At 52.0% G+C, this 20471-nt stretch overlaps 3 protein-coding genes across 3 annotated transcripts; all 3 read right to left on the bottom strand.

The window, feature by feature from the left end:
- Window positions 1–9: 9 nt before the first annotated feature.
- LOC130266565 (protocadherin gamma-A10-like) lies at window positions 10–7698 on the bottom strand. Its single transcript, XM_056515820.1, has 2 exons — window positions 5200–7698; window positions 10–39 (listed from the first exon to the last, which is right to left on the bottom strand). The coding sequence occupies exons 1-2, from the start codon at window positions 7663–7665 to the stop codon at window positions 10–12; spliced, it is 2496 nt and encodes an 831-aa protein (XP_056371795.1). The 5' UTR covers window positions 7666–7698.
- Window positions 7699–7757: 59 nt separating this feature from the next.
- On the bottom strand, window positions 7758–11853 carry LOC130266564 (protocadherin gamma-B5-like). The gene is made up of 2 exons (XM_056515819.1): window positions 9207–11853; window positions 7758–8048 (listed from the first exon to the last, which is right to left on the bottom strand). The coding sequence occupies exons 1-2, from the start codon at window positions 11673–11675 to the stop codon at window positions 7758–7760; spliced, it is 2760 nt and encodes a 919-aa protein (XP_056371794.1). The 5' UTR covers window positions 11676–11853.
- Window positions 11854–13626: 1773 nt separating this feature from the next.
- Window positions 13627–20465, bottom strand: LOC130266573 (protocadherin gamma-A10-like; the record flags this gene model as incomplete). The annotated part of the gene is made up of 2 exons (XM_056515828.1): window positions 13627–13656; window positions 18825–20465. Coding segments are annotated over 2 exons (1671 nt in total), but the record flags the coding sequence as incomplete, so codon positions are not given.
- Window positions 20466–20471: the final 6 nt, after the last annotated feature.

Genomic DNA, 20471 nt, shown 5'->3' with positions numbered 1-20471 from the left:
TGAAGAACCTCACTGGACGTACTGGTCAGAGTATTTGTTCTGCAGTGCAGGACACAATTAGAGCAGCAGGTGCCAATTGGCAGCGCATATACCATCTTATCACTCACCAATAACCCAAAGTACTTCTCTGCAAAGCTGTTTTCTATTCCATTCTCTCTGTTTAAACGGGAGATTGCCATAAGCCAGCTGCAGGACCTTGCCCTTTGCCCTGTTCAACTCCATGATGTTTGCACGAGGCCACTTCTCCAGCTCATCCCTTCTTGGCATCTCTGCCCTCTCGTGAATCAACTCAAATTGGTGTCAGCTGAAAATTGTCTGAAGGTGCACTCAGTCCCATTGTCCATGGAGGTGCTAAACTGGTCACTACTGGAAAGTTCTGGTCCCAGGAAGGACCCTTGAGAGACAACACAAGTTACTGATTTCCACCTGCACATTGAGCCACTGTCTGTAACTCTTCGCAGGTGACTCTCCAGCCTGTTCCTCAGCCATTTCACAGCCTCCAGATGATTGCCCAGAATGTTCTTCTGGGTGATGATGTGGGGGACACTGCACACGTTCTCCCACTGGCCCCTGGGCTGTTCATGGAAACCTTGGCTGGGCTGGGTGGCCGCTCTGCACTTGGAGGACTGCAGCAGAGATGCTTCTGCACTATTACACTACACATAAAATGTTCCTGGGGGAGCACACATGTGCTGATGGACCCTTCCTCTTTACAGCTGTAAACATCACAGGTGTGTGTGGGAACTGCACCTGCACTCCAACAACTGGGACAGAGGAGACCTTGCACAGAAGATCAGACACACTGGAGTTGAGCTCACGACAAGCAATGCAAGAAACACATAGAAATTTTCAGATGCATGTCCTGAAGGTCTCACTTGCTGTACAGAAGCAACTCAAATCACACCACACTCCATCAGGCACAGCCTTGTGTTATCTGTGACACATGATGAGCAAGGGAATGAATGAGTTCTTCTCCAGCCTCACACACTGAGCTCCCCTGCCTTCTTCTTCTTCTCTGCCATGCAACTGGAAGGTTTTGCTTGTGTCTCCTCACTGGTCACATTTATAATGAGATGTTAATGTACTACAGGCACACCCAGAAGGAAGGTGCATTTGCTCACCACCATTATGATAAGGAACTGAAGGATTCTAAAGCACACAAATGATAAATAATCATGCTAAAAGATCAGCACTCATCCAAAGGAGAATGGCTCATTAAACCATTGGGTTAAAGGTAGTGTCCTCCCTGTCTTCATCACACAAACTTTCCCACAAAGATGCAATGTCTACTAAAGCCATATTTACATCTATTTCTCCCAACAGTAACAGAACACAGAGTCACTCTCATATCTCCTTTCTTCCACTCCCACTGGAACAAGAGCAAGAGAATATAACACTTCACATATTACTAAAAATGGTAGGTTGTGCATAATAATAAATATACCCACTTATGGAGTAAATCACAGAAAATCACAGTGAAGAAAAAAAATCTGCAGACAAACCTAAAACATGAATCAGATCAGGCAAGGAAGCATTAGAACATGTTGTCAGAGATGCTCAGAGTGAAGCTTTCTAGGCCTTGATTTCAGGCCTTAAAATTCATCCCTGTGAGCGCCTAGAACTCACTGAGGTCTCAAGGTGTAAGGAAGGCCCTAAAGATTTACACTGAAGAACAGGATAGGGGGACGCATTTGGATAATTATTCCTCTCTTCATCAACTTTTTCTACTGCGTAGCCTGCACAGCTTGGCCAATCATTAAACCATCATTTTAAACAGCTTCTCATTGTCCTCTTTCTCAAGTTAAATCCTCTCATAAATTACACCAGATTCTCTTACTGCTTCTGTTTCCTATTCTTCCTATTCCACACACAACCCCCCCCCAATTCTTTCTTTGGTGGCTAGGAAAGGATTTGCTGAAAAACAACAGTTGCTGTTTCAAATTTAAAAGCACTGACCAATAGAGAAAAGGAGATGCAACCTTCCTGGAAACAGAGGCCTGAATGAAAGTGGAATTACAGCTCTGAAGAAACTCTTCATCACAATGTTGCATAAAGATACAGATGGATAATGGAGGTTTCACACAGGATTAATTAGCTGTTCTAGACAAGAATTTGGGTTCTATATGAACAGATATTGTGGAAAATGCTGCTCTTGGAAGACTGCCATTGTCTTTCATGAGAGAGAAACCATGATCAGAACAGAACAGAAATGGCACTGGCCTTGGCACCAACCATGAAATCAAACAATTTCTCAGCCAAACCCAAACTGATTCACCAATGTTCCTGACACAGAACTGAACTCTCACCCTCCTCACTCTTCATTCACAGCCTTTAGTTTCACCATCAACATATATCAAAAGTTTGGCTGTACATTGGCCATAGAGAAAATAACACCGTGGGGAAACATACATATATGAAGTGTTGTTTGTTTAATGAAATATTCAAGGTCAGGCTGGGTGGGGCTCTGAGAAACATGGTCAAGTGCAGATGTCCTTGCCCATGGCAGAGCAATTAGAATGAGATGATCTTTAAGGTCCTTTTCAATACAAATCATTCAATGATTCTCTGTTTCTATGACTACATGTATAGCTTCAAGGCATGGATGAGACATTCCATCCCTAAAGGATAATAATGCTTTGGAGTTTGCAGAATTGCCAGGCACAATGAGGACCAACTTCACTCCTGCACAAAAAAACAAGCAACAAAAAAAACAAACAATCCAACACAACCAAAACCTAAAAAAAAACCTTAATCAACACAGCAAAGAATGGGAAAACACCAATTGGGTATCAGTCATGGCCTCACATCTCAAATTTTGCCAACTGTAGTATACACACAACACAGAATACTTGATTGTAACTGATACACAGGAGGCCTCACCCAGGAGCTCAATACACAGACCCCCCACAGTCATTTCGTTGCACAGGAAGAGAAAGAAAAACCTGGAACCACAGCTGTGGGCCTCATCCAACTACTCTAGGACAAACAGACACAATTCATTCATTCATTTTGAGCTATATCACAGTGAAATCCATCACTGGCCCAGGCTCTGTATAGACAGACTTCTTCTCTCTGTCCAAACACAACACAAAAGCAAATTTTGCATACAGAAATCATTAGAAGAAAAGCTCTGCGCACAGCTTCTCAGACCCCAAGAATCACATATAAGATTATTCTGTTCCTCTACATTAGAGGAAAAAGCGGAAAGTTTTTTATAGACCATAAATAATAACCAGCTCTGTCAAAGACTGAGCCATCCAGGCATCAGCTCAAAGGCAACATCCACATTCTTCAGCACATGGACTCCCCACCAGATGTATGACTGCCACTCTTGATGCAAAAATATAGAACCCAAGCTAAGTAATTTGAGTCCAAACTACACAATATAACATTATAAAACTCCTCCTGATTAATTCTCATAAGGCCAGTAATAGCCCAGAGGATGAACAAAACACGTGCCAGGTCTGCACCAGTACCTCCTCACACACCACACCCACAACACTCCCTCCGAACCCTTCACAGCTCACATGGTTATCAGAGATCGTCAGAATTCAGAGAGATTCTATCAAAAGGAAAGTTGCTCAGGCAGTATCTCCTTACAACAGAAATTTGATTTCTTGCTAGTCATGGGACAAGAAAAAGCATTTATTACAGAGACATTTTAAAGAAACATATGCATGAAGTCTCTCTATTTTCCCCTATAAACAGGAAAGAACCATCTTCAGACCATCAGGAGAGGGAGATAGAAAGTTAAGACCTGCAGAATTGAAGAGCTCACAACACTGTTCTGAGTTACATAACTCAGAGTAGATGATTAGTAAAATTGTTGATAGGCACCAAATACATCGCTTGCTCTTCCCATGCAGCTTCTTCCATAAGTACAAAATTAAGCTTTGAAGTTATATAATTATGATGACATACAAATACGTAGTAAGAACCTCCAGGGTTCTCCATGCTGCTGGAATACAGATCTTCTAGACAATTACTTTGAGAAGAAAAACCTCACATTGCTTCATAGTAGAGACATGAACTGAACAGGGAACAGAGGAAAACATTTCCTTGAGCCTTCCAGCAGACATTCACACATAGCTCACAGAACTCAAATTTCCAAACCATCACATCATCCCTGGAGATCTTTCACCCATATATCCTATAAACGTGTGACACTGGAGGCCAAGTGCTTCACATCATTTTTCTCCCCACCACCAGTTCCACACAGATATCGTTACATCTCTCTACTATGGAAGCTACATTTGCATGCTCAATGAAATTCTGTGAAGAGACTTCAGAGGTCTGAAAGGAAAAGCTGAGCACGCTTCCAAAAGAGACTGAGTCAGGGATTCTCTGCTCTGGGGGAATTAAGCCCAACTTACATCTCCCAATGCACCTTGAATCTCCCCGCCTAGGTAATTCCCTTGCCATAGTAAATATTTTATAGCCAAGGCTCATCCAGCTCCCTCTGACACAGCTCTAGCATAAAAACAAGAAAGAGACACAGAAGTACCGCCATTCTTCCTGCACATGCAGCCAACCACAGGTTTGCAAGCAGACACAACTTCAAGAGGATCCTTCGTCTTCACAACAGGCAAAGAGAAACCATCAAGGACCACTTGTTGATTGGCCCAATCCTCTGTTGGAGAGAAAGATCAAAGCATGGATGATGCAAAGACATTTCCTGCTGATCTCCACTATCTATCATGCAGAACGATATAGGCTGAGAACAACACGCACAGAAGATCCACTCAAAGCCATCAGCATTTTTTTTCGACACACTCAACTTATTCAAGCACATGTGCTGTTGAGAACACAGAAGAACCTGCTAGAAATGTGAATTTCTCAGTAACGTCATACATTAAACCAGAAGGTCTAATACTAACAGGAACACAGCTGCTACACGGTACAGGTGACATACCAGAAGAATACCTGGAACCTGACACATACCCAAACTTCTGACCTAACGAAAAGCCTGCCAGCAGCAGCCTTCCTCCTCCTTCCTTATTCACTAACTGGAAAGCTGAGGACCGACCCCAAGTTCACTGAAAGACAGCAAGAGGCACCAGATTTCAGACCATCACCGAAGGAAAGTTTACATCGCTTTTGAGCAACATCCCCTATGCAACCCAGAGAACACGGCTGGGAAAAAGGCACAGCAGCATCAGGACAAAAAGTCGCGGAGAAAATGTCGAGAAAGAAACTCACCGAGGGAGCGACGGGATCCACGGGGAGGGCGCCGGCCGGGTCCTCGTCGCCGAGCAGCGGCGCGGGCTCGTCGGGCAGCGGCCGGGCCGGGAGGGTGTCGCAGCAGCTGCCGCCGGCCGAGAAGCGCAGCTGGCTCTTGCGCGAGTCGGCCGTGAGCGACACGTCGTGCGAGTAGGACTGCAGGAAGGCGCGCACGCCGTCGATGCCCACGAAGTGCGAGACGGGCACGCCGCGCAAGGCGCCGCTGGCGGGCGGCAGCAGCTGCTGGCGGCGCCAGCGGCGCAGGCGCAGCGCCAGCAGCAGCAGCAGGAAGGCGACGAAGAGGCAGGACACGGCGGCCACGGCCAGCACGAGCCAGCGCGTCAGGCTCACGGCCGGCTCGCCCGGCTCTGCCGCCGCCTCGTCGGCCGCGCTGCCCAGCTCGGCCAGCAGCTCGGCCACGCTCTCGGCCAGCACCACGCTCAGCGTGGCCGTGGCCGACAGCGCCGGCCGCCCGTGGTCCTTCACCACCACCACCAGGCTCTGGCGCACCGCGTCGCGGGCCAGCGGCGAGCGCGCCGTGCGCACCTCGCCGCTGTGCAGCCCCACGCGGAACAGCCCCGGCTCCGTCGCCTTGGCCAGCTCGTACGACAGCCACGCGTTCTGGCCCGCGTCCGCGTCCACCGCCACCACCTTGGCCACCAGCGCGCCCGCCTCCGACCAGCGCGGCGCCAGCTCCACGCCCGACCACGCACCGCCCGGGCCCGAGCCCGCCCGCAGCGCGCCCGCCGGCGGGTACAGCACCTGCGGCGCGTTGTCGTTCTCGTCCACGATCTGCAGCACCACCGACACGTTGCTGCTCAGCGCCGGCGCGCCGCCGTCCTCCGCACGCACCCACAGCCGCAGCTCGCGCACCTGCTCGTAGTCCAAGGAGCGCAGCGCGTACAGCGCGCCCGTCTCCGCCTGCACCGACACGTACGACGACAGCGGCGCGCCCCGCACCCGCCCCTCCGACAGCCGGTAGCGCACGCGCGCGTTCTGCCCCCAGTCCGCGTCCGTCGCGCGCACCGTCAGCACCAGCGCGCCCGCCGCGTTGTTCTCCGCCAGCCGCGCGCTGTAGCGCTCCTCCGCGAACACCGGCGCGTTGTCGTTCACGTCCAGCACCCGCAGCGCCAGCACCGCGCTGCTCTGCAGCGCCGGCGACCCGCCGTCGGCCGCCCGCACCGTCACGTTGTACTCCGACACCTGCTCTCGGTCCAGCTCTCTCGCTGTCACCACGCTGTAGTAGCTGCCGTGGGAGCTCTGCAGCCGGAACGGGACATCCTCGTCGAGAGAGCAGCGCACCTCGCCGTTGGCCCCCGAGTCTCCATCCTGCACATGTAGAAGGGCTACAACTGTCCCCGACGGAGCATCCTCGGATATTTCGCTAATCGCCGACCTCACCGAAATTTCTGGCATGTTGTCGTTGACGTCTGTGACGGAGATCACGATTTTTGCAGTGTCGAAAAGGCCTCCACCGTCTCTTCCCTGTACCTCCAATTCGTATGAGTCGCCTTCCTCGAAGTCCAGACTTCTCAATAGTGTGATCTCTCCAGTCTCACAATCCAGACGAAAAATATCCGACGCAATGTCGGAAACTTTTTTCAAGGTGTATTTCACCTGTCCGTTCGGACCCTCGTCGGCATCAGCCGCGGTTACAGTTACGAGTGTTGAGCCCACAGGCACGTCCTCGGGCACACGCACCGTGTACTCCGCCTGGCTGAACACGGGCGCGTTGTCGTTCGCATCCAGCACCGTCACTCGGATCCGAGCCGTGCCCGTCCGTGCCGGATCGCCGCCGTCCATCGCCCTCAGCACCAGCTCGTGAAACGCCGCCTCCTCCCGGTCCAGTGCCTTCGCCAGCACCAGCTCAGGACGCTGATCGCCGCCGGGGCCAGCCTGCACGGCCAGCGAGAAGTGCTCGTCACCGCTCAGCTCGTAGCTCTGCAGGGAATTCAATCCCGAGTCCGGGTCGTGAGCCTCAGCAAGGGGAAACCGAGACCCCGGGGCTGTCATCTCGCCCACTCTTAATTCTGTTTCTGTCTCTCGGAAGTTGGGCGCATTGTCGTTAATGTCCGTGATTTCCACTTCGATTTCATAAAACTTCATTTCCCCCTCCACTATCAGCTCACAGCGCAGCACGCATTGCTGCACCATCCGGCAAAGCTGCTCTCTGTCGATCCTCTCCGTCGTCACTAAATGCCCCGTCTTCCCTTGCAGAGAGAAATACTGCGTCCTACCTTGGGAGACAATGTGGACGCCGCCGTCTCGGATATCCGGCAGCTGCAGCCCCAGGTCCTTGGCCACGTCACCCACGAACGAGCCCTTGGGCATCTCCTCGGGCACCGAGTAGCGCAGCTGCCCCCACGCCGCCTCCCAAGCCGCCAGCAGCATCACCCAGAGCAGAGCTCGCTGCCCCTGGCCACAGACCCTCCCCGCCGCGCACATCTCCTCCACGGCACCTCCTAGTCCGCAACACGGCCTGCAGCTTCTCGGCGCAGATTTGGAGCCGAGTCGCTCCTCCCGGGAGTCCCTCCACTTCACGTCTGCACTGCTCCACACCGCAGCAGCGAGAGCAGCTCCCCACCACCGAAACGCGATTCGAGCTCCTGCACTGAGCTGCTTCTGCCGACCCGTCCGTCTCGTTCAGCCCGGTTCCGCAGAGCGAGGACTATCACAGACAGCACGCCGCCAAGCCAGGCACCGAGCAACCGAGCGATTATGTCCACAGCGGGCGGGGCTGCAGCGCTCCGAGTTTCCTCTCGCTCCTCTCGGTCAACAGCGGCGCCCGCAGCCTCCTCCCGGCACTGCAACACCGAGCGCTGCCCGCCCTGCCTGGTTCACGGGCGGCTGCTGGAGTGATTCGGTAGCCAGACACATTTTGCTTTCCACCTGCTGATCTCTGCTTGATCTTCCAGCTGATGACGAGCATGGAGAAGCAAACGCTTCCCGTGGTATTCTTATTTCCAGCAAAAGAGGAATTGTTTTTATTGTAGTGGTATCACCAGGAAATAAATCTCTTAACATTACATTGCAAAAAACATTACTTGTATTGCATGAGTACGGAAGAACAAATTCCTCCACAAAGCTTTTATACTACTCGTGTTTGAAGAACTCTTTCTTTAGGCTTTCCACAGAACAAAACAGTATTACAGCCCAGGGAAACTACTGGTGAACAGTCGCAATCCCCGAATCCCACACTGCAGGGACGGTCCTTACTTTGCACCCGCACATTCGATTACCATAAAAAAGCTTGCATTGCTCCCCATTCTATGATTATGATTTCGGAATTGTTCCTTACATAGTTACTGAGCACCGGCGGTGAACCGACACAGAACCCTACTCTGAGCACTCAGTTATGCAGGATTTTTGAGATTCTAATTTCACCCAACTCGGTAGAGTAATATTTCTACAGAAGACATCAATCAAAAGACGGAAACAAATACACGCAGTGGAACTTCCTAATTCATGGAGCCACATACAGCCTTCCCTTTGGAGTCATACACCGTAACAACACTTCCCAGAGAGTTTTCCTCCACCAAATAAAAGTCAAAAAACTGTCGGAAAGGAAAGCTCTCAAATCCAAGCTCCTCATCCACGTCTCATTCTACGCAATAAGGATCCGCCTCTTACTACCACAAGCAATTCAACGAACATTTCTTTCCCTACGGAAAGCCACTAATTTGAGCCAGAATATGGGATGAATGAGAGGAGTTTAAAAGCTCTATATACATTCTACTCACCAGAAACAGAAGGGAAAGAACTTGCCAATGACAACACATGTCTAAAAACTGATTTGCCTATAAACTGCAATTTGTGAAGGTTAGAAGAAGAGAAAAATACTAGAGATGGAACTATTGAATGTGTTTACGGAGAGCGCAAACGGACAGTTAAAGACTCAGAAAATAAAAAGCAGCCCTCATGAGCGTACTACCTCTACCACGCCATTGGGGAAAGGATCAGAGGGGAAAGCGCTCGTCTTTACAGACCTGCGGTGCGTCCTGGTCGGCATACGGATCACCCGTGACGGCGCTGCTGTTCGGGTTCGGTTTCTCGCACTCATCCACGCCCAGGAGCTGCTCCGCCGACAGCACGGGCACCGGCGGCGGCGGCGGCCAAGCGGCCTCGGGCACGGCGCGGGCCGGCGCCGCCACGCACAGGTTGTAGGAGTAGGGCAAGGTGCCCTCGCAGAAGTCGGCCGGGAAGGCGGCGCCGGCCAGCGAGAAGCGCTGCGCGCCCAGGCAGCGCAGCACGGCGGGCGGCCCGGCCCGGCGCAGCCGCGCCACCACGGCCAGCGCCACGCTCAGCACCAAGAGCGCCGACAGCAGCGCCAGCGCCAGCACCAGGTAGAACTGCAGCTCGGCCGCCGCCGCCGCCTCGGCGCCCGCCGGCCGCTCGCTCAGCTCCGGCAGCGCCTCCTGCAAGCTCTCGGCCAGCACCACGTGCAGCGTGGCCGTGGCCGACAGCGCCGGCTGCCCGTGGTCCTTCACCACGGCCACCACTCGCTGCTTGGCCGCGTCCCGCTCGGACACGGCGCGCGCCGTGCGCACCTCGCCGCTGTGCAGCCCCACGCGGAACAGCGCCGGCTCCGACGCCTGCACCAGCTCGTACGACAGCCACGCGTTGCGCCCCGCGTCCGCGTCCACCGCCACCACCTTGGCCACCAGGTAGCCGGCCTCGGCCGAGCGCGGCACCACCTCGAACGGCGCCGCTGCCGGAGCCTCTCCCGCCGCCGCCGCCGCCGCCGCCGGCCACAGCACCCGCGGCGCGTTGTCGTTGCGGTCCAGCACGAACACGCGCACCGTGGCCGTGGAGCTGCGCGCCGGCGCGCCGCCGTCCTGCGCCCGCACCGCCACCCAGAACTCGCGGCACTGCTCGTAGTCCAAGGAGCGCTGCGCGTACAGCGCGCCGCTCCGCGCCTCCACCGACACGAGCGGCGCCGCGCCCGCCGCGCCCGCGCTGCCGCCCGCCAGCCAGTAGCTCACGCGCCCGTTGGCGCCCGCGTCCGCGTCCCGCGCCTGCACGCGCAGCACCAGCGCGCCCGCCGCGTTGTTCTCCGCCACGTACGCGCTGTACGCCGCCTCCTCGAACACCGGCGCGTTGTCGTTCACGTCCGACACCTCCAGCACCAGCTCCGTGCTGCTCCACAGCGCCGGCCTGCCCCGGTCCCGGGCCACCACCGTCACGCGCTGCTCGGACGCCTGCTCGCGGTCCAGCGCGCTCGCCGTCACCACCTTGTACGAGCCGCCCGGCGACGCCACGATAGACAGCGGCGCCTCGCCCAACAGCTCGCACGACACCTGACCGTTCTCGTCGGAATCTGGGTCTTTTACGTTCAGCAGGGCCACCACGGTGCCCACCGGCGCGTCTTCGGGCACCGGGCTCGAAAGTGTCAGAATGGTGATCTCGGGCGCGTTGTCGTTCTCGTCGGTGATGTCGATATGCACTTCGCAATGGTCGGTGAGCCCACCGCCGTTAGTAGCCTCTAAGCCAAAAACGTATTTATTTTTCTCCTCGAAATCGAGGGCACCAGCACTCCTAATCTCGCCACTCTCGCTGTCGACAGTAAACAACAAGCGGACTCCATCCGGGACGTTACCGAAGGAGTAGTACACTCTACCATTGGAGCCGTCGTCCGCATCTGTGGCCCGCACCTGCAGCACGGGAGATCCCGCCGGCAGATTCTCCGCCACTCTCGCCTCGTAGACGCTTTTACTAAACACGGGTGGGTTGTCATTGGCGTCTGTGACGTTGATGAGAACCTGCACTGTCCCGGACCTGGCAGGCTCTCCGCCGTCTACTGCTGTCAACACCAACTCAAAGGAGCTCTGCTTCTCCCGATCCAACGCCCTCTCTAGCACTAATTCCGGCTGCTTCTTTCCACCTGGCTTTTCTTTCATTGACAGTGAAAATGGAGAGTCGTTGCTGAGTTGGTAAGTCAGCATGGAATTACTTCCTGCGTCTGAATCTCGGGCCATCTCCAGGGGAAAGCGAGCACCAGGAAGCGTCAATTCCAAGATTTCCAGTTCCACAGAAGACTTGCTGAAGACTGGGGAGTTGTCGTTCACGTCCTCGATGGCTACCTCGACGTGGAAAATGTTCAGCGGGTTGTGCACCAGCACCTCGAAGCTGACAGAACAGGTCGCTGACTCGCCACACATTTCCTCCCGGTCCAGCCTCTCGTTCACGTACAGGTTCCCGTTCTCCTCATTCACAGTAAAGTATTTCAGCTGTTTCTTGCCGGCAGACGCCACCTGCAGCTTGCGCGCCGGCAGCTCGTCCGCGCTGAGCCCCAGGTCCCGCGCCAGCGGCCCCACGAGCGAGCCTCTGCCCAGCTCCTCGGGGATGGCGTAGCGGACCCGCTCGGCCGCCGCCCGCCACCACACGCACAGCAGCACCGCGCCCAGCAGCGCTCGCCCGCCGCCCGGCCCGAGCCTCTGCCGCCGCCTCACCGCCATTCTCTGCCGCCACAGCTCGCCAAGCTCCTGCCTCCTGCCGCTGCCCTGCCTCCCTCGCAGCCGCTCTCGCCACACACCGCACGCACCGCTCACAGGCAGCGCAGCCAGCCCGCTCGGGCCGCCTCGGACGCCGCTGCTCCCCGCCAAGCGCCGCCTCTCGCCGCCTCTCGCCGCCTCTCGCCGCCTCTCGCCGCTGCTGCTGCCGCTGCCGCTGCCGCTCTGGCCGGCGCCGGGCGAGCGAGCAGCCTGCGGGGGCAGGACGCTGCGGCGGCGGCGGCCAACAGCGACACCCGGAGGCGCCGCCGCGCCACTGCAGCCGCCGCACGGCCGCGCTCAAGGGGGCCCGGCTTTGGGCGGGGCTCAGCGCCGGCACCGGCTCCGGGCTCTCTCGTCTACTGCAAAAACCGAGCGTAGAAGCTTTTGCTTATATCCACTCCGAGGTGTTTCTATCTGAGGTGTGCAGTCGGATGCTTTTAGGGAATTCTTTTGAGTTGAAACACTTAACTTAGAAAATTAGAATTTTAGTTACCTTGCTGAGAATAATTAAAAGTTAGAAATTAGAAGGGATTAGTTATTTGAATCTTAAATAATTGATTGTCTGTAATTTCATGTTTGCTCAGCTACACTTACAACGGTAAAAGTCGAAACTAGTGAGCAGATCCAAAAGAACATAGACAATGCAACCAGAAACCCATTCTTTGCAAAACTGGACTATACCAAAAATCATTAGTATTGTCATTGATAGAAAAGGTCATGAGTTTAAGGTGAGGAAGACTGCCCTTACTTCCTCCTTTTAAGACGCCTCCCCATGAAAATGACCCCAGACGTAATTTAAGAAGTCAATTACGCATTCTTAATAGCTATTCAAGCTAATTACCATAAGAAGCGGGGGATGGGAGGGGTTGTTATTATGAATATGTATTTGTTTAAATCCTTTGCTAATAAATAGACTTTGTGATCACCTGTGATTTTCAGTCCGTATTAGAGGATTACCTCACGCTGCTGCGCACGCTGAATAAACATACACTTTCAAACTTTAAATATTTAGAGAGTCTTTTGTCCGTCACAGTTGAGTATCTGTATTAGACAAATACTCATATTTTGGTAATTCAGAGTCACATTGAACAGTCAGAAGCAAATATTAATGGCAGGGCCGTAAAGAAAGGAATTCAGCCGGTCTCAGTAAAATCACTGCACATCTACAGCAGCAATAAACGATAATATAGGGAACACCTCAAGACCTTTCTCACACTTTGCCACATGTCTTCAATTGTGCTTTCATTATCTGGGATGAATTAATTTGGGATATAGATCAGCCTAAAGCAATGCAAGCATATCCTATGGCAAGTTAGCAGAATAACCTTTACTCTTTCGGACTCATGTGACTTATTTCGTTTTCATATCCGTGTGGGAGCGCCAGACAATGGTAAGTGCAAAACAATGCTAAGTCCTTCACAGAGCTACACAACCTTTTCAACTTAACTATTGTTTAAAGGTCATTTAATCCACACCTCTACCATAAGCAGGAACAAATTCTGTCAGGCTTGAATGTTGGAGGCATAAACACTTTTAGGCAATACATTCTGTTTTCTCACAACCTATATTTAAAGCATTCTTTAATCAAAACCTCCCTTCTTTTAACTGACAACAGTTGTCTCCTATCCTATGACCACTGGCCCTGGTATAAAGAGCTCTGTCCATATTTCCTAAAAGTTCATCAGAAAATTAAAACAGAAAAAAACCCCAACTTTGAAAAGTCTACACACAGTTATCTTTTCTCCATGCTCAAAGAGCTAAACTCATCAGTCCTTCTGCATAGCAGAAATGTTCCAACCTTCAGACCACTTCCATGAACCTTCTGGGAACTCTAGCTTGTCCATTTGGGATATTGGCCCAAGATCTGCATGCAGTCTGTGCTCTCACAAAAAGATTTCAGAGGGGGTGAAGAACCTCACTGGACGTACTGGTCAGAGTATTTGTTCTGCAGTGCAGGACACAATTAGAGCAGCAGGTGCCAATTGGCAGCGCATATACCATCTTATCACTCACCAATAACCCAAAGTACTTCTCTGCAAAGCTGTTTTCTATTCCATTCTCTCTGTTTAAACGGGAGATTGCCATAAGCCAGCTGCAGGACCTTGCCCTTTGCCCTGTTCAACTCCATGATGTTTGCACGAGGCCACTTCTCCAGCTCATCCCTTCTTGGCATCTCTGCCCTCTCGTGAATCAACTCAAATTGGTGTCAGCTGAAAATTGTCTGAAGGTGCACTCAGTCCCATTGTCCATGGAGGTGCTAAACTGGTCACTACTGGAAAGTTCTGGTCCCAGGAAGGACCCTTGAGAGACAACACAAGTTACTGATTTCCACCTGCACATTGAGCCACTGTCTGTAACTCTTCGCAGGTGACTCTCCAGCCTGTTCCTCAGCCATTTCACAGCCTCCAGATGATTGCCCAGAATGTTCTTCTGGGTGATGATGTGGGGGACACTGCACACGTTCTCCCACTGGCCCCTGGGCTGTTCATGGAAACCTTGGCTGGGCTGGGTGGCCGCTCTGCACTTGGAGGACTGCAGCAGAGATGCTTCTGCACTATTACACTACACATAAAATGTTCCTGGGGGAGCACACATGTGCTGATGGACCCTTCCTCTTTACAGCTGTAAACATCACAGGTGTGTGTGGGAACTGCACCTGCACTCCAACAACTGGGACAGAGGAGACCTTGCACAGAAGATCAGACACACTGGAGTTGAGCTCACGACAAGCAATGCAAGAAACACATAGAAATTTTCAGATGCATGTCCTGAAGGTCTCACTTGCTGTACAGAAGCAACTCAAATCACACCACACTCCATCAGGCACAGCCTTGTGTTATCTGTGACACATGATGAGCAAGGGAATGAATGAGTTCTTCTCCAGCCTCACACACTGAGCTCCCCTGCCTTCTTCTTCTTCTCTGCCATGCAACTGGAAGGTTTTGCTTGTGTCTCCTCACTGGTCACATTTATAATGAGATGTTAATGTACTACAGGCACACCCAGAAGGAAGGTGCATTTGCTCACCACCATTATGATAAGGAACTGAAGGATTCTAAAGCACACAAATGATAAATAATCATGCTAAAAGATCAGCACTCATCCAAAGGAGAATGGCTCATTAAACCATTGGGTTAAAGGTAGTGTCCTCCCTGTCTTCATCACACAAACTTTCCCACAAAGATGCAATGTCTACTAAAGCCATATTTACATCTATTTCTCCCAACAGTAACAGAACACAGAGTCACTCTCATATCTCCTTTCTTCCACTCCCACTGGAACAAGAGCAAGAGAATATAACACTTCACATATTACTAAAAATGGTAGGTTGTGCATAATAATAAATATACCCACTTATGGAGTAAATCACAGAAAATCACAGTGAAGAAAAAAAATCTGCAGACAAACCTAAAACATGAATCAGATCAGGCAAGGAAGCATTAGAACATGTTGTCAGAGATGCTCAGAGTGAAGCTTTCTAGGCCTTGATTTCAGGCCTTAAAATTCATCCCTGTGAGCGCCTAGAACTCACTGAGGTCTCAAGGTGTAAGGAAGGCCCTAAAGATTTACACTGAAGAACAGGATAGGGGGACGCATTTGGATAATTATTCCTCTCTTCATCAACTTTTTCTACTGCGTAGCCTGCACAGCTTGGCCAATCATTAAACCATCATTTTAAACAGCTTCTCATTGTCCTCTTTCTCAAGTTAAATCCTCTCATAAATTACACCAGATTCTCTTACTGCTTCTGTTTCCTATTCTTCCTATTCCACACACAACCCCCCCCTCCTCCCCACAATTCTTTCTTTGGTGGCTAGGAAAGGATTTGCTGAAAAACAACAGTTGCTGTTTCAAATTTAAAAGCACTGACCAATAGAGAAAAGGAGATGCAACCTTCCTGGAAACAGAGGCCTGAATGAAAGTGGAATTACAGCTCTGAAGAAACTCTTCATCACAATGTTGCATAAAGATACAGATGGATAATGGAGGTTTCACACAGGATTAATTAGCTGTTCTAGACAAGAATTTGGGTTCTATATGAACAGATATTGTGGAAAATGCTGCTCTTGGAAGACTGCCATTGTCTTTCATGAGAGAGAAACCATGATCAGAACAGAACAGAAATGGCACTGGCCTTGGCACCAACCATGAAATCAAACAATTTCTCAGCCAAACCCAAACTGATTCACCAATGTTCCTGACACAGAACTGAACTCTCACCCTCCTCACTCTTCATTCACAGCCTTTAGTTTCACCATCAACATATATCAAAAGTTTGGCTGTACATTGGCCATAGAGAAAATAACACCGTGGGGAAACATACATATATGAAGTGTTGTTTGTTTAATGAAATATTCAAGGTCAGGCTGGGTGGGGCTCTGAGAAACATGGTCAAGTGCAGATGTCCTTGCCCATGGCAGAGCAATTAGAATGAGATGATCTTTAAGGTCCTTTTCAATACAAATCATTCAATGATTCTCTGTTTCTATGACTACATGTATAGCTTCAAGGCATGGATGAGACATTCCATCCCTAAAGGATAATAATGCTTTGGAGTTTGCAGAATTGCCAGGCACAATGAGGACCAACTTCACTCCTGCACAAAAAAACAAGCAACAAAAAAAACAAACAATCCAACACAACCAAAACCTAAAAAAAAACCTTAATCAACACAGCAAAGAATGGGAAAACACCAATTGGGTATCAGTCATGGCCTCACATCTCAAATTTTGCCAACTGTAGTATACACACAACACAGAATACTTGATTGTAACTGATACACAGGAGGCCTCACCCAGGAGCTCAATACACAGACCCCCCACAGTCATTTCGTTGCACAGGAAGAGAAAGAAAAACCTGGAACCACAGCTGTGGGCCTCATCCAACTACTCTAGGACAAACAGACACAATTCATTCATTCATTTTGAGCTATATCACAGTGAAATCCATCACTGGCCCAGGCTCTGTATAGACAGACTTCTTCTCTCTGTCCAAACACAACACAAAAGCAAATTTTGCATACAGAAATCATTAGAAGAAAAGCTCTGCGCACAGCTTCTCAGACCCCAAGAATCACATATAAGATTATTCTGTTCCTCTACATTAGAGGAAAAAGCGGAAAGTTTTTTATAGACCATAAATAATAACCAGCTCTGTCAAAGACTGAGCCATCCAGGCATCAGCTCAAAGGCAACATCCACATTCTTCAGCACATGGACTCCCCACCAGATGTATGACTGCCACTCTTGATGCAAAAATATAGAACCCAAGCTAAGTAATTTGAGTCCAAACTACACAATATAACATTATAAAACTCCTCCTGATTAATTCTCATAAGGCCAGTAATAGCCCAGAGGATGAACAAACACGTGCCAGGTCTGCACCAGTACCTCCTCACACACCACACCCACAACACTCCCTCCGAACCCTTCACAGCTCACATGGTTATCAGAGATCGTCAGAATTCAGAGAGATTCTATCAAAAGGAAAGTTGCTCAGGCAGTATCTCCTTACAACAGAAATTTGATTTCTTGCTAGTCATGGGACAAGAAAAAGCATTTATTACAGAGACATTTTAAAGAAACATATGCATGAAGTCTCTCTATTTTCCCCTATAAACAGGAAAGAACCATCTTCAGACCATCAGGAGAGGGAGATAGAAAGTTAAGACCTGCAGAATTGAAGAGCTCACAACACTGTTCTGAGTTACATAACTCAGAGTAGATGATTAGTAAAATTGTTGATAGGCACCAAATACATCGCTTGCTCTTCCCATGCAGCTTCTTCCATAAGTACAAAATTAAGCTTTGAAGTTATATAATTATGATGACATACAAATACGTAGTAAGAACCTCCAGGGTTCTCCATGCTGCTGGAATACAGATCTTCTAGACAATTACTTTGAGAAGAAAAACCTCACATTGCTTCATAGTAGAGACATGAACTGAACAGGGAACAGAGGAAAACATTTCCTTGAGCCTTCCAGCAGACATTCACACATAGCTCACAGAACTCAAATTTCCAAACCATCACATCATCCCTGGAGATCTTTCACCCATATATCCTATAAACGTGTGACACTGGAGGCCAAGTGCTTCACATCATTTTTCTCCCCACCACCAGTTCCACACAGATATCGTTACATCTCTCTACTATGGAAGCTACATTTGCATGCTCAATGAAATTCTGTGAAGAGACTTCAGAGGTCTGAAAGGAAAAGCTGAGCACGCTTCCAAAAGAGACTGAGTCAGGGATTCTCTGCTCTGGGGGAATTAAGCCCAACTTACATCTCCCAATGCACCTTGAATCTCCCCGCCTAGGTAATTCCCTTGCCATAGTAAATATTTTATAGCCAAGGCTCATCCAGCTCCCTCTGACACAGCTCTAGCATAAAAACAAGAAAGAGACACAGAAGTACCGCCATTCTTCCTGCACATGCAGCCAACCACAGGTTTGCAAGCAGACACAACTTCAAGAGGATCCTTCGTCTTCACAACAGGCAAAGAGAAACCATCAAGGACCACTTGTTGATTGGCCCAATCCTCTGTTGGAGAGAAAGATCAAAGCATGGATGATGCAAAGACATTTCCTGCTGATCTCCACTATCTATCATGCAGAACGATATAGGCTGAGAACAACACGCACAGAAGATCCACTCAAAGCCATCAGCATTTTTTTTCGACACACTCAACTTATTCAAGCACATGTGCTGTTGAGAACACAGAAGAACCTGCTAGAAATGTGAATTTCTCAGTAACGTCATACATTAAACCAGAAGGTCTAATACTAACAGGAACACAGCTGCTACACGGTACAGGTGACATACCAGAAGAATACCTGGAACCTGACACATACCCAAACTTCTGACCTAACGAAAAGCCTGCCAGCAGCAGCCTTCCTCCTCCTTCCTTATTCACTAACTGGAAAGCTGAGGACCGACCCCAAGTTCACTGAAAGACAGCAAGAGGCACCAGATTTCAGACCATCACCGAAGGAAAGTTTACATCGCTTTTGAGCAACATCCCCTATGCAACCCAGAGAACACGGCTGGGAAAAAGGCACAGCAGCATCAGGACAAAAAGTCGCGGAGAAAATGTCGAGAAAGAAACTCACCGAGGGAGCGACGGGATCCACGGGGAGGGCGCCGGCCGGGTCCTCGTCGCCGAGCAGCGGCGCGGGCTCGTCGGGCAGCGGCCGGGCCGGGAGGGTGTCGCAGCAGCTGCCGCCGGCCGAGAAGCGCAGCTGGCTCTTGCGCGAGTCGGCCGTGAGCGACACGTCGTGCGAGTAGGACTGCAGGAAGGCGCGCACGCCGTCGATGCCCACGAAGTGCGAGACGGGCACGCCGCGCAAGGCGCCGCTGGCGGGCGGCAGCAGCTGCTGGCGGCGCCAGCGGCGCAGGCGCAGCGCCAGCAGCAGCAGCAGGAAGGCGACGAAGAGGCAGGACACGGCGGCCACGGCCAGCACGAGCCAGCGCGTCAGGCTCACGGCCGGCTCGCCCGGCTCTGCCGCCGCCTCGTCGGCCGCGCTGCCCAGCTCGGCCAGCAGCTCGGCCACGCTCTCGGCCAGCACCACGCTCAGCGTGGCCGTGGCCGACAGCGCCGGCCGCCCGTGGTCCTTCACCACCACCACCAGGCTCTGGCGCACCGCGTCGCGGGCCAGCGGCGAGCGCGCCGTGCGCACCTCGCCGCTGTGCAGCCCCACGCGGAACAGCCCCGGCTCCGTCGCCTTGGCCAGCTCGTACGACAGCCACGCGTTCTGGCCCGCGTCCGCGTCCACCGCCACCACCTTGGCCACCAGCGCGCCCGCCTCCGACCAGCGCGGCGCCAGCTCCACGCCCGACCACGCACCGCCCGGGCCCGAGCCCGCCCGCAGCGCGCCCGCCGGCGGGTACAGCACCTGCGGCGCGTTGTCGTTCTCGTCCACGATCTGCAGCACCACCGACACGTTGCTGCTCAGCGCCGGCGCGCCGCCGTCCTCCGCACGCACCCACAGCCGCAGCTCGCGCACCTGCTCGTAGTCCAAGGAGCGCAGCGCGTACAGCGCGCCCGTCTCCGCCTGCACCGACACGTACGACGACAGCGGCGCGCCCCGCACCCGCCCCTCCGACAGCCGGTAGCGCACGCGCGCGTTCTGCCCCCAGTCCGCGTCCGTCGCGCGCACCGTCAGCACCAGCGCGCCCGCCGCGTTGTTCTCCGCCAGCCGCGCGCTGTAGCGCTCCTCCGCGAACACCGGCGCGTTGTCGTTCACGTCCAGCACCCGCAGCGCCAGCACCGCGCTGCTCTGCAGCGCCGGCGACCCGCCGTCGGCCGCCCGCACCGTCACGTTGTACTCCGACACCTGCTCTCGGTCCAGCTCTCTCGCTGTCACCACACGGTAGTAATCGTCAAAAGACTTCTCCAGGCGGAAGGGGACTTGCCCTTCGAGCGAGCAACGCACATCGCCATTGGCTCCACTGTCCTTGTCCCTCACGTTCAGCAGGGCCACCACTGTCCCCGTTGGGGCATCTTCCGAGATCTCACTCAGGGCCGATCGCACAGAAATCTCCGGCACATTGTCGTTGACATCTGTCACAGTAACCACGACTTTCGTCGTGTCAAAATGGCCTCCTCCATCATATGCCTGGACCTCTAGTTTGTGTGAGTCTCCTTCCTCGAAGTCCAGGCTCCGCAAAAGGCTGATGGCTCCCGTGTTACTGTCCAGCTGGAAAGTCTCCGAGGATTTCTCTGTTATTTTCTTAAACGCGTATTTAATTTCCCCATA

The sequence above is a fragment of the Oenanthe melanoleuca genome, unplaced genomic scaffold (genome assembly GCF_029582105.1).
Source record: "Oenanthe melanoleuca isolate GR-GAL-2019-014 unplaced genomic scaffold, OMel1.0 S089, whole genome shotgun sequence".
In the NCBI taxonomy this organism is placed as follows: domain Eukaryota; kingdom Metazoa; phylum Chordata; class Aves; order Passeriformes; family Muscicapidae; genus Oenanthe; species Oenanthe melanoleuca.
Note: the sequence above shows the minus strand (reverse complement) of the source record. Positions and strands in the feature narration are given on the sequence as shown.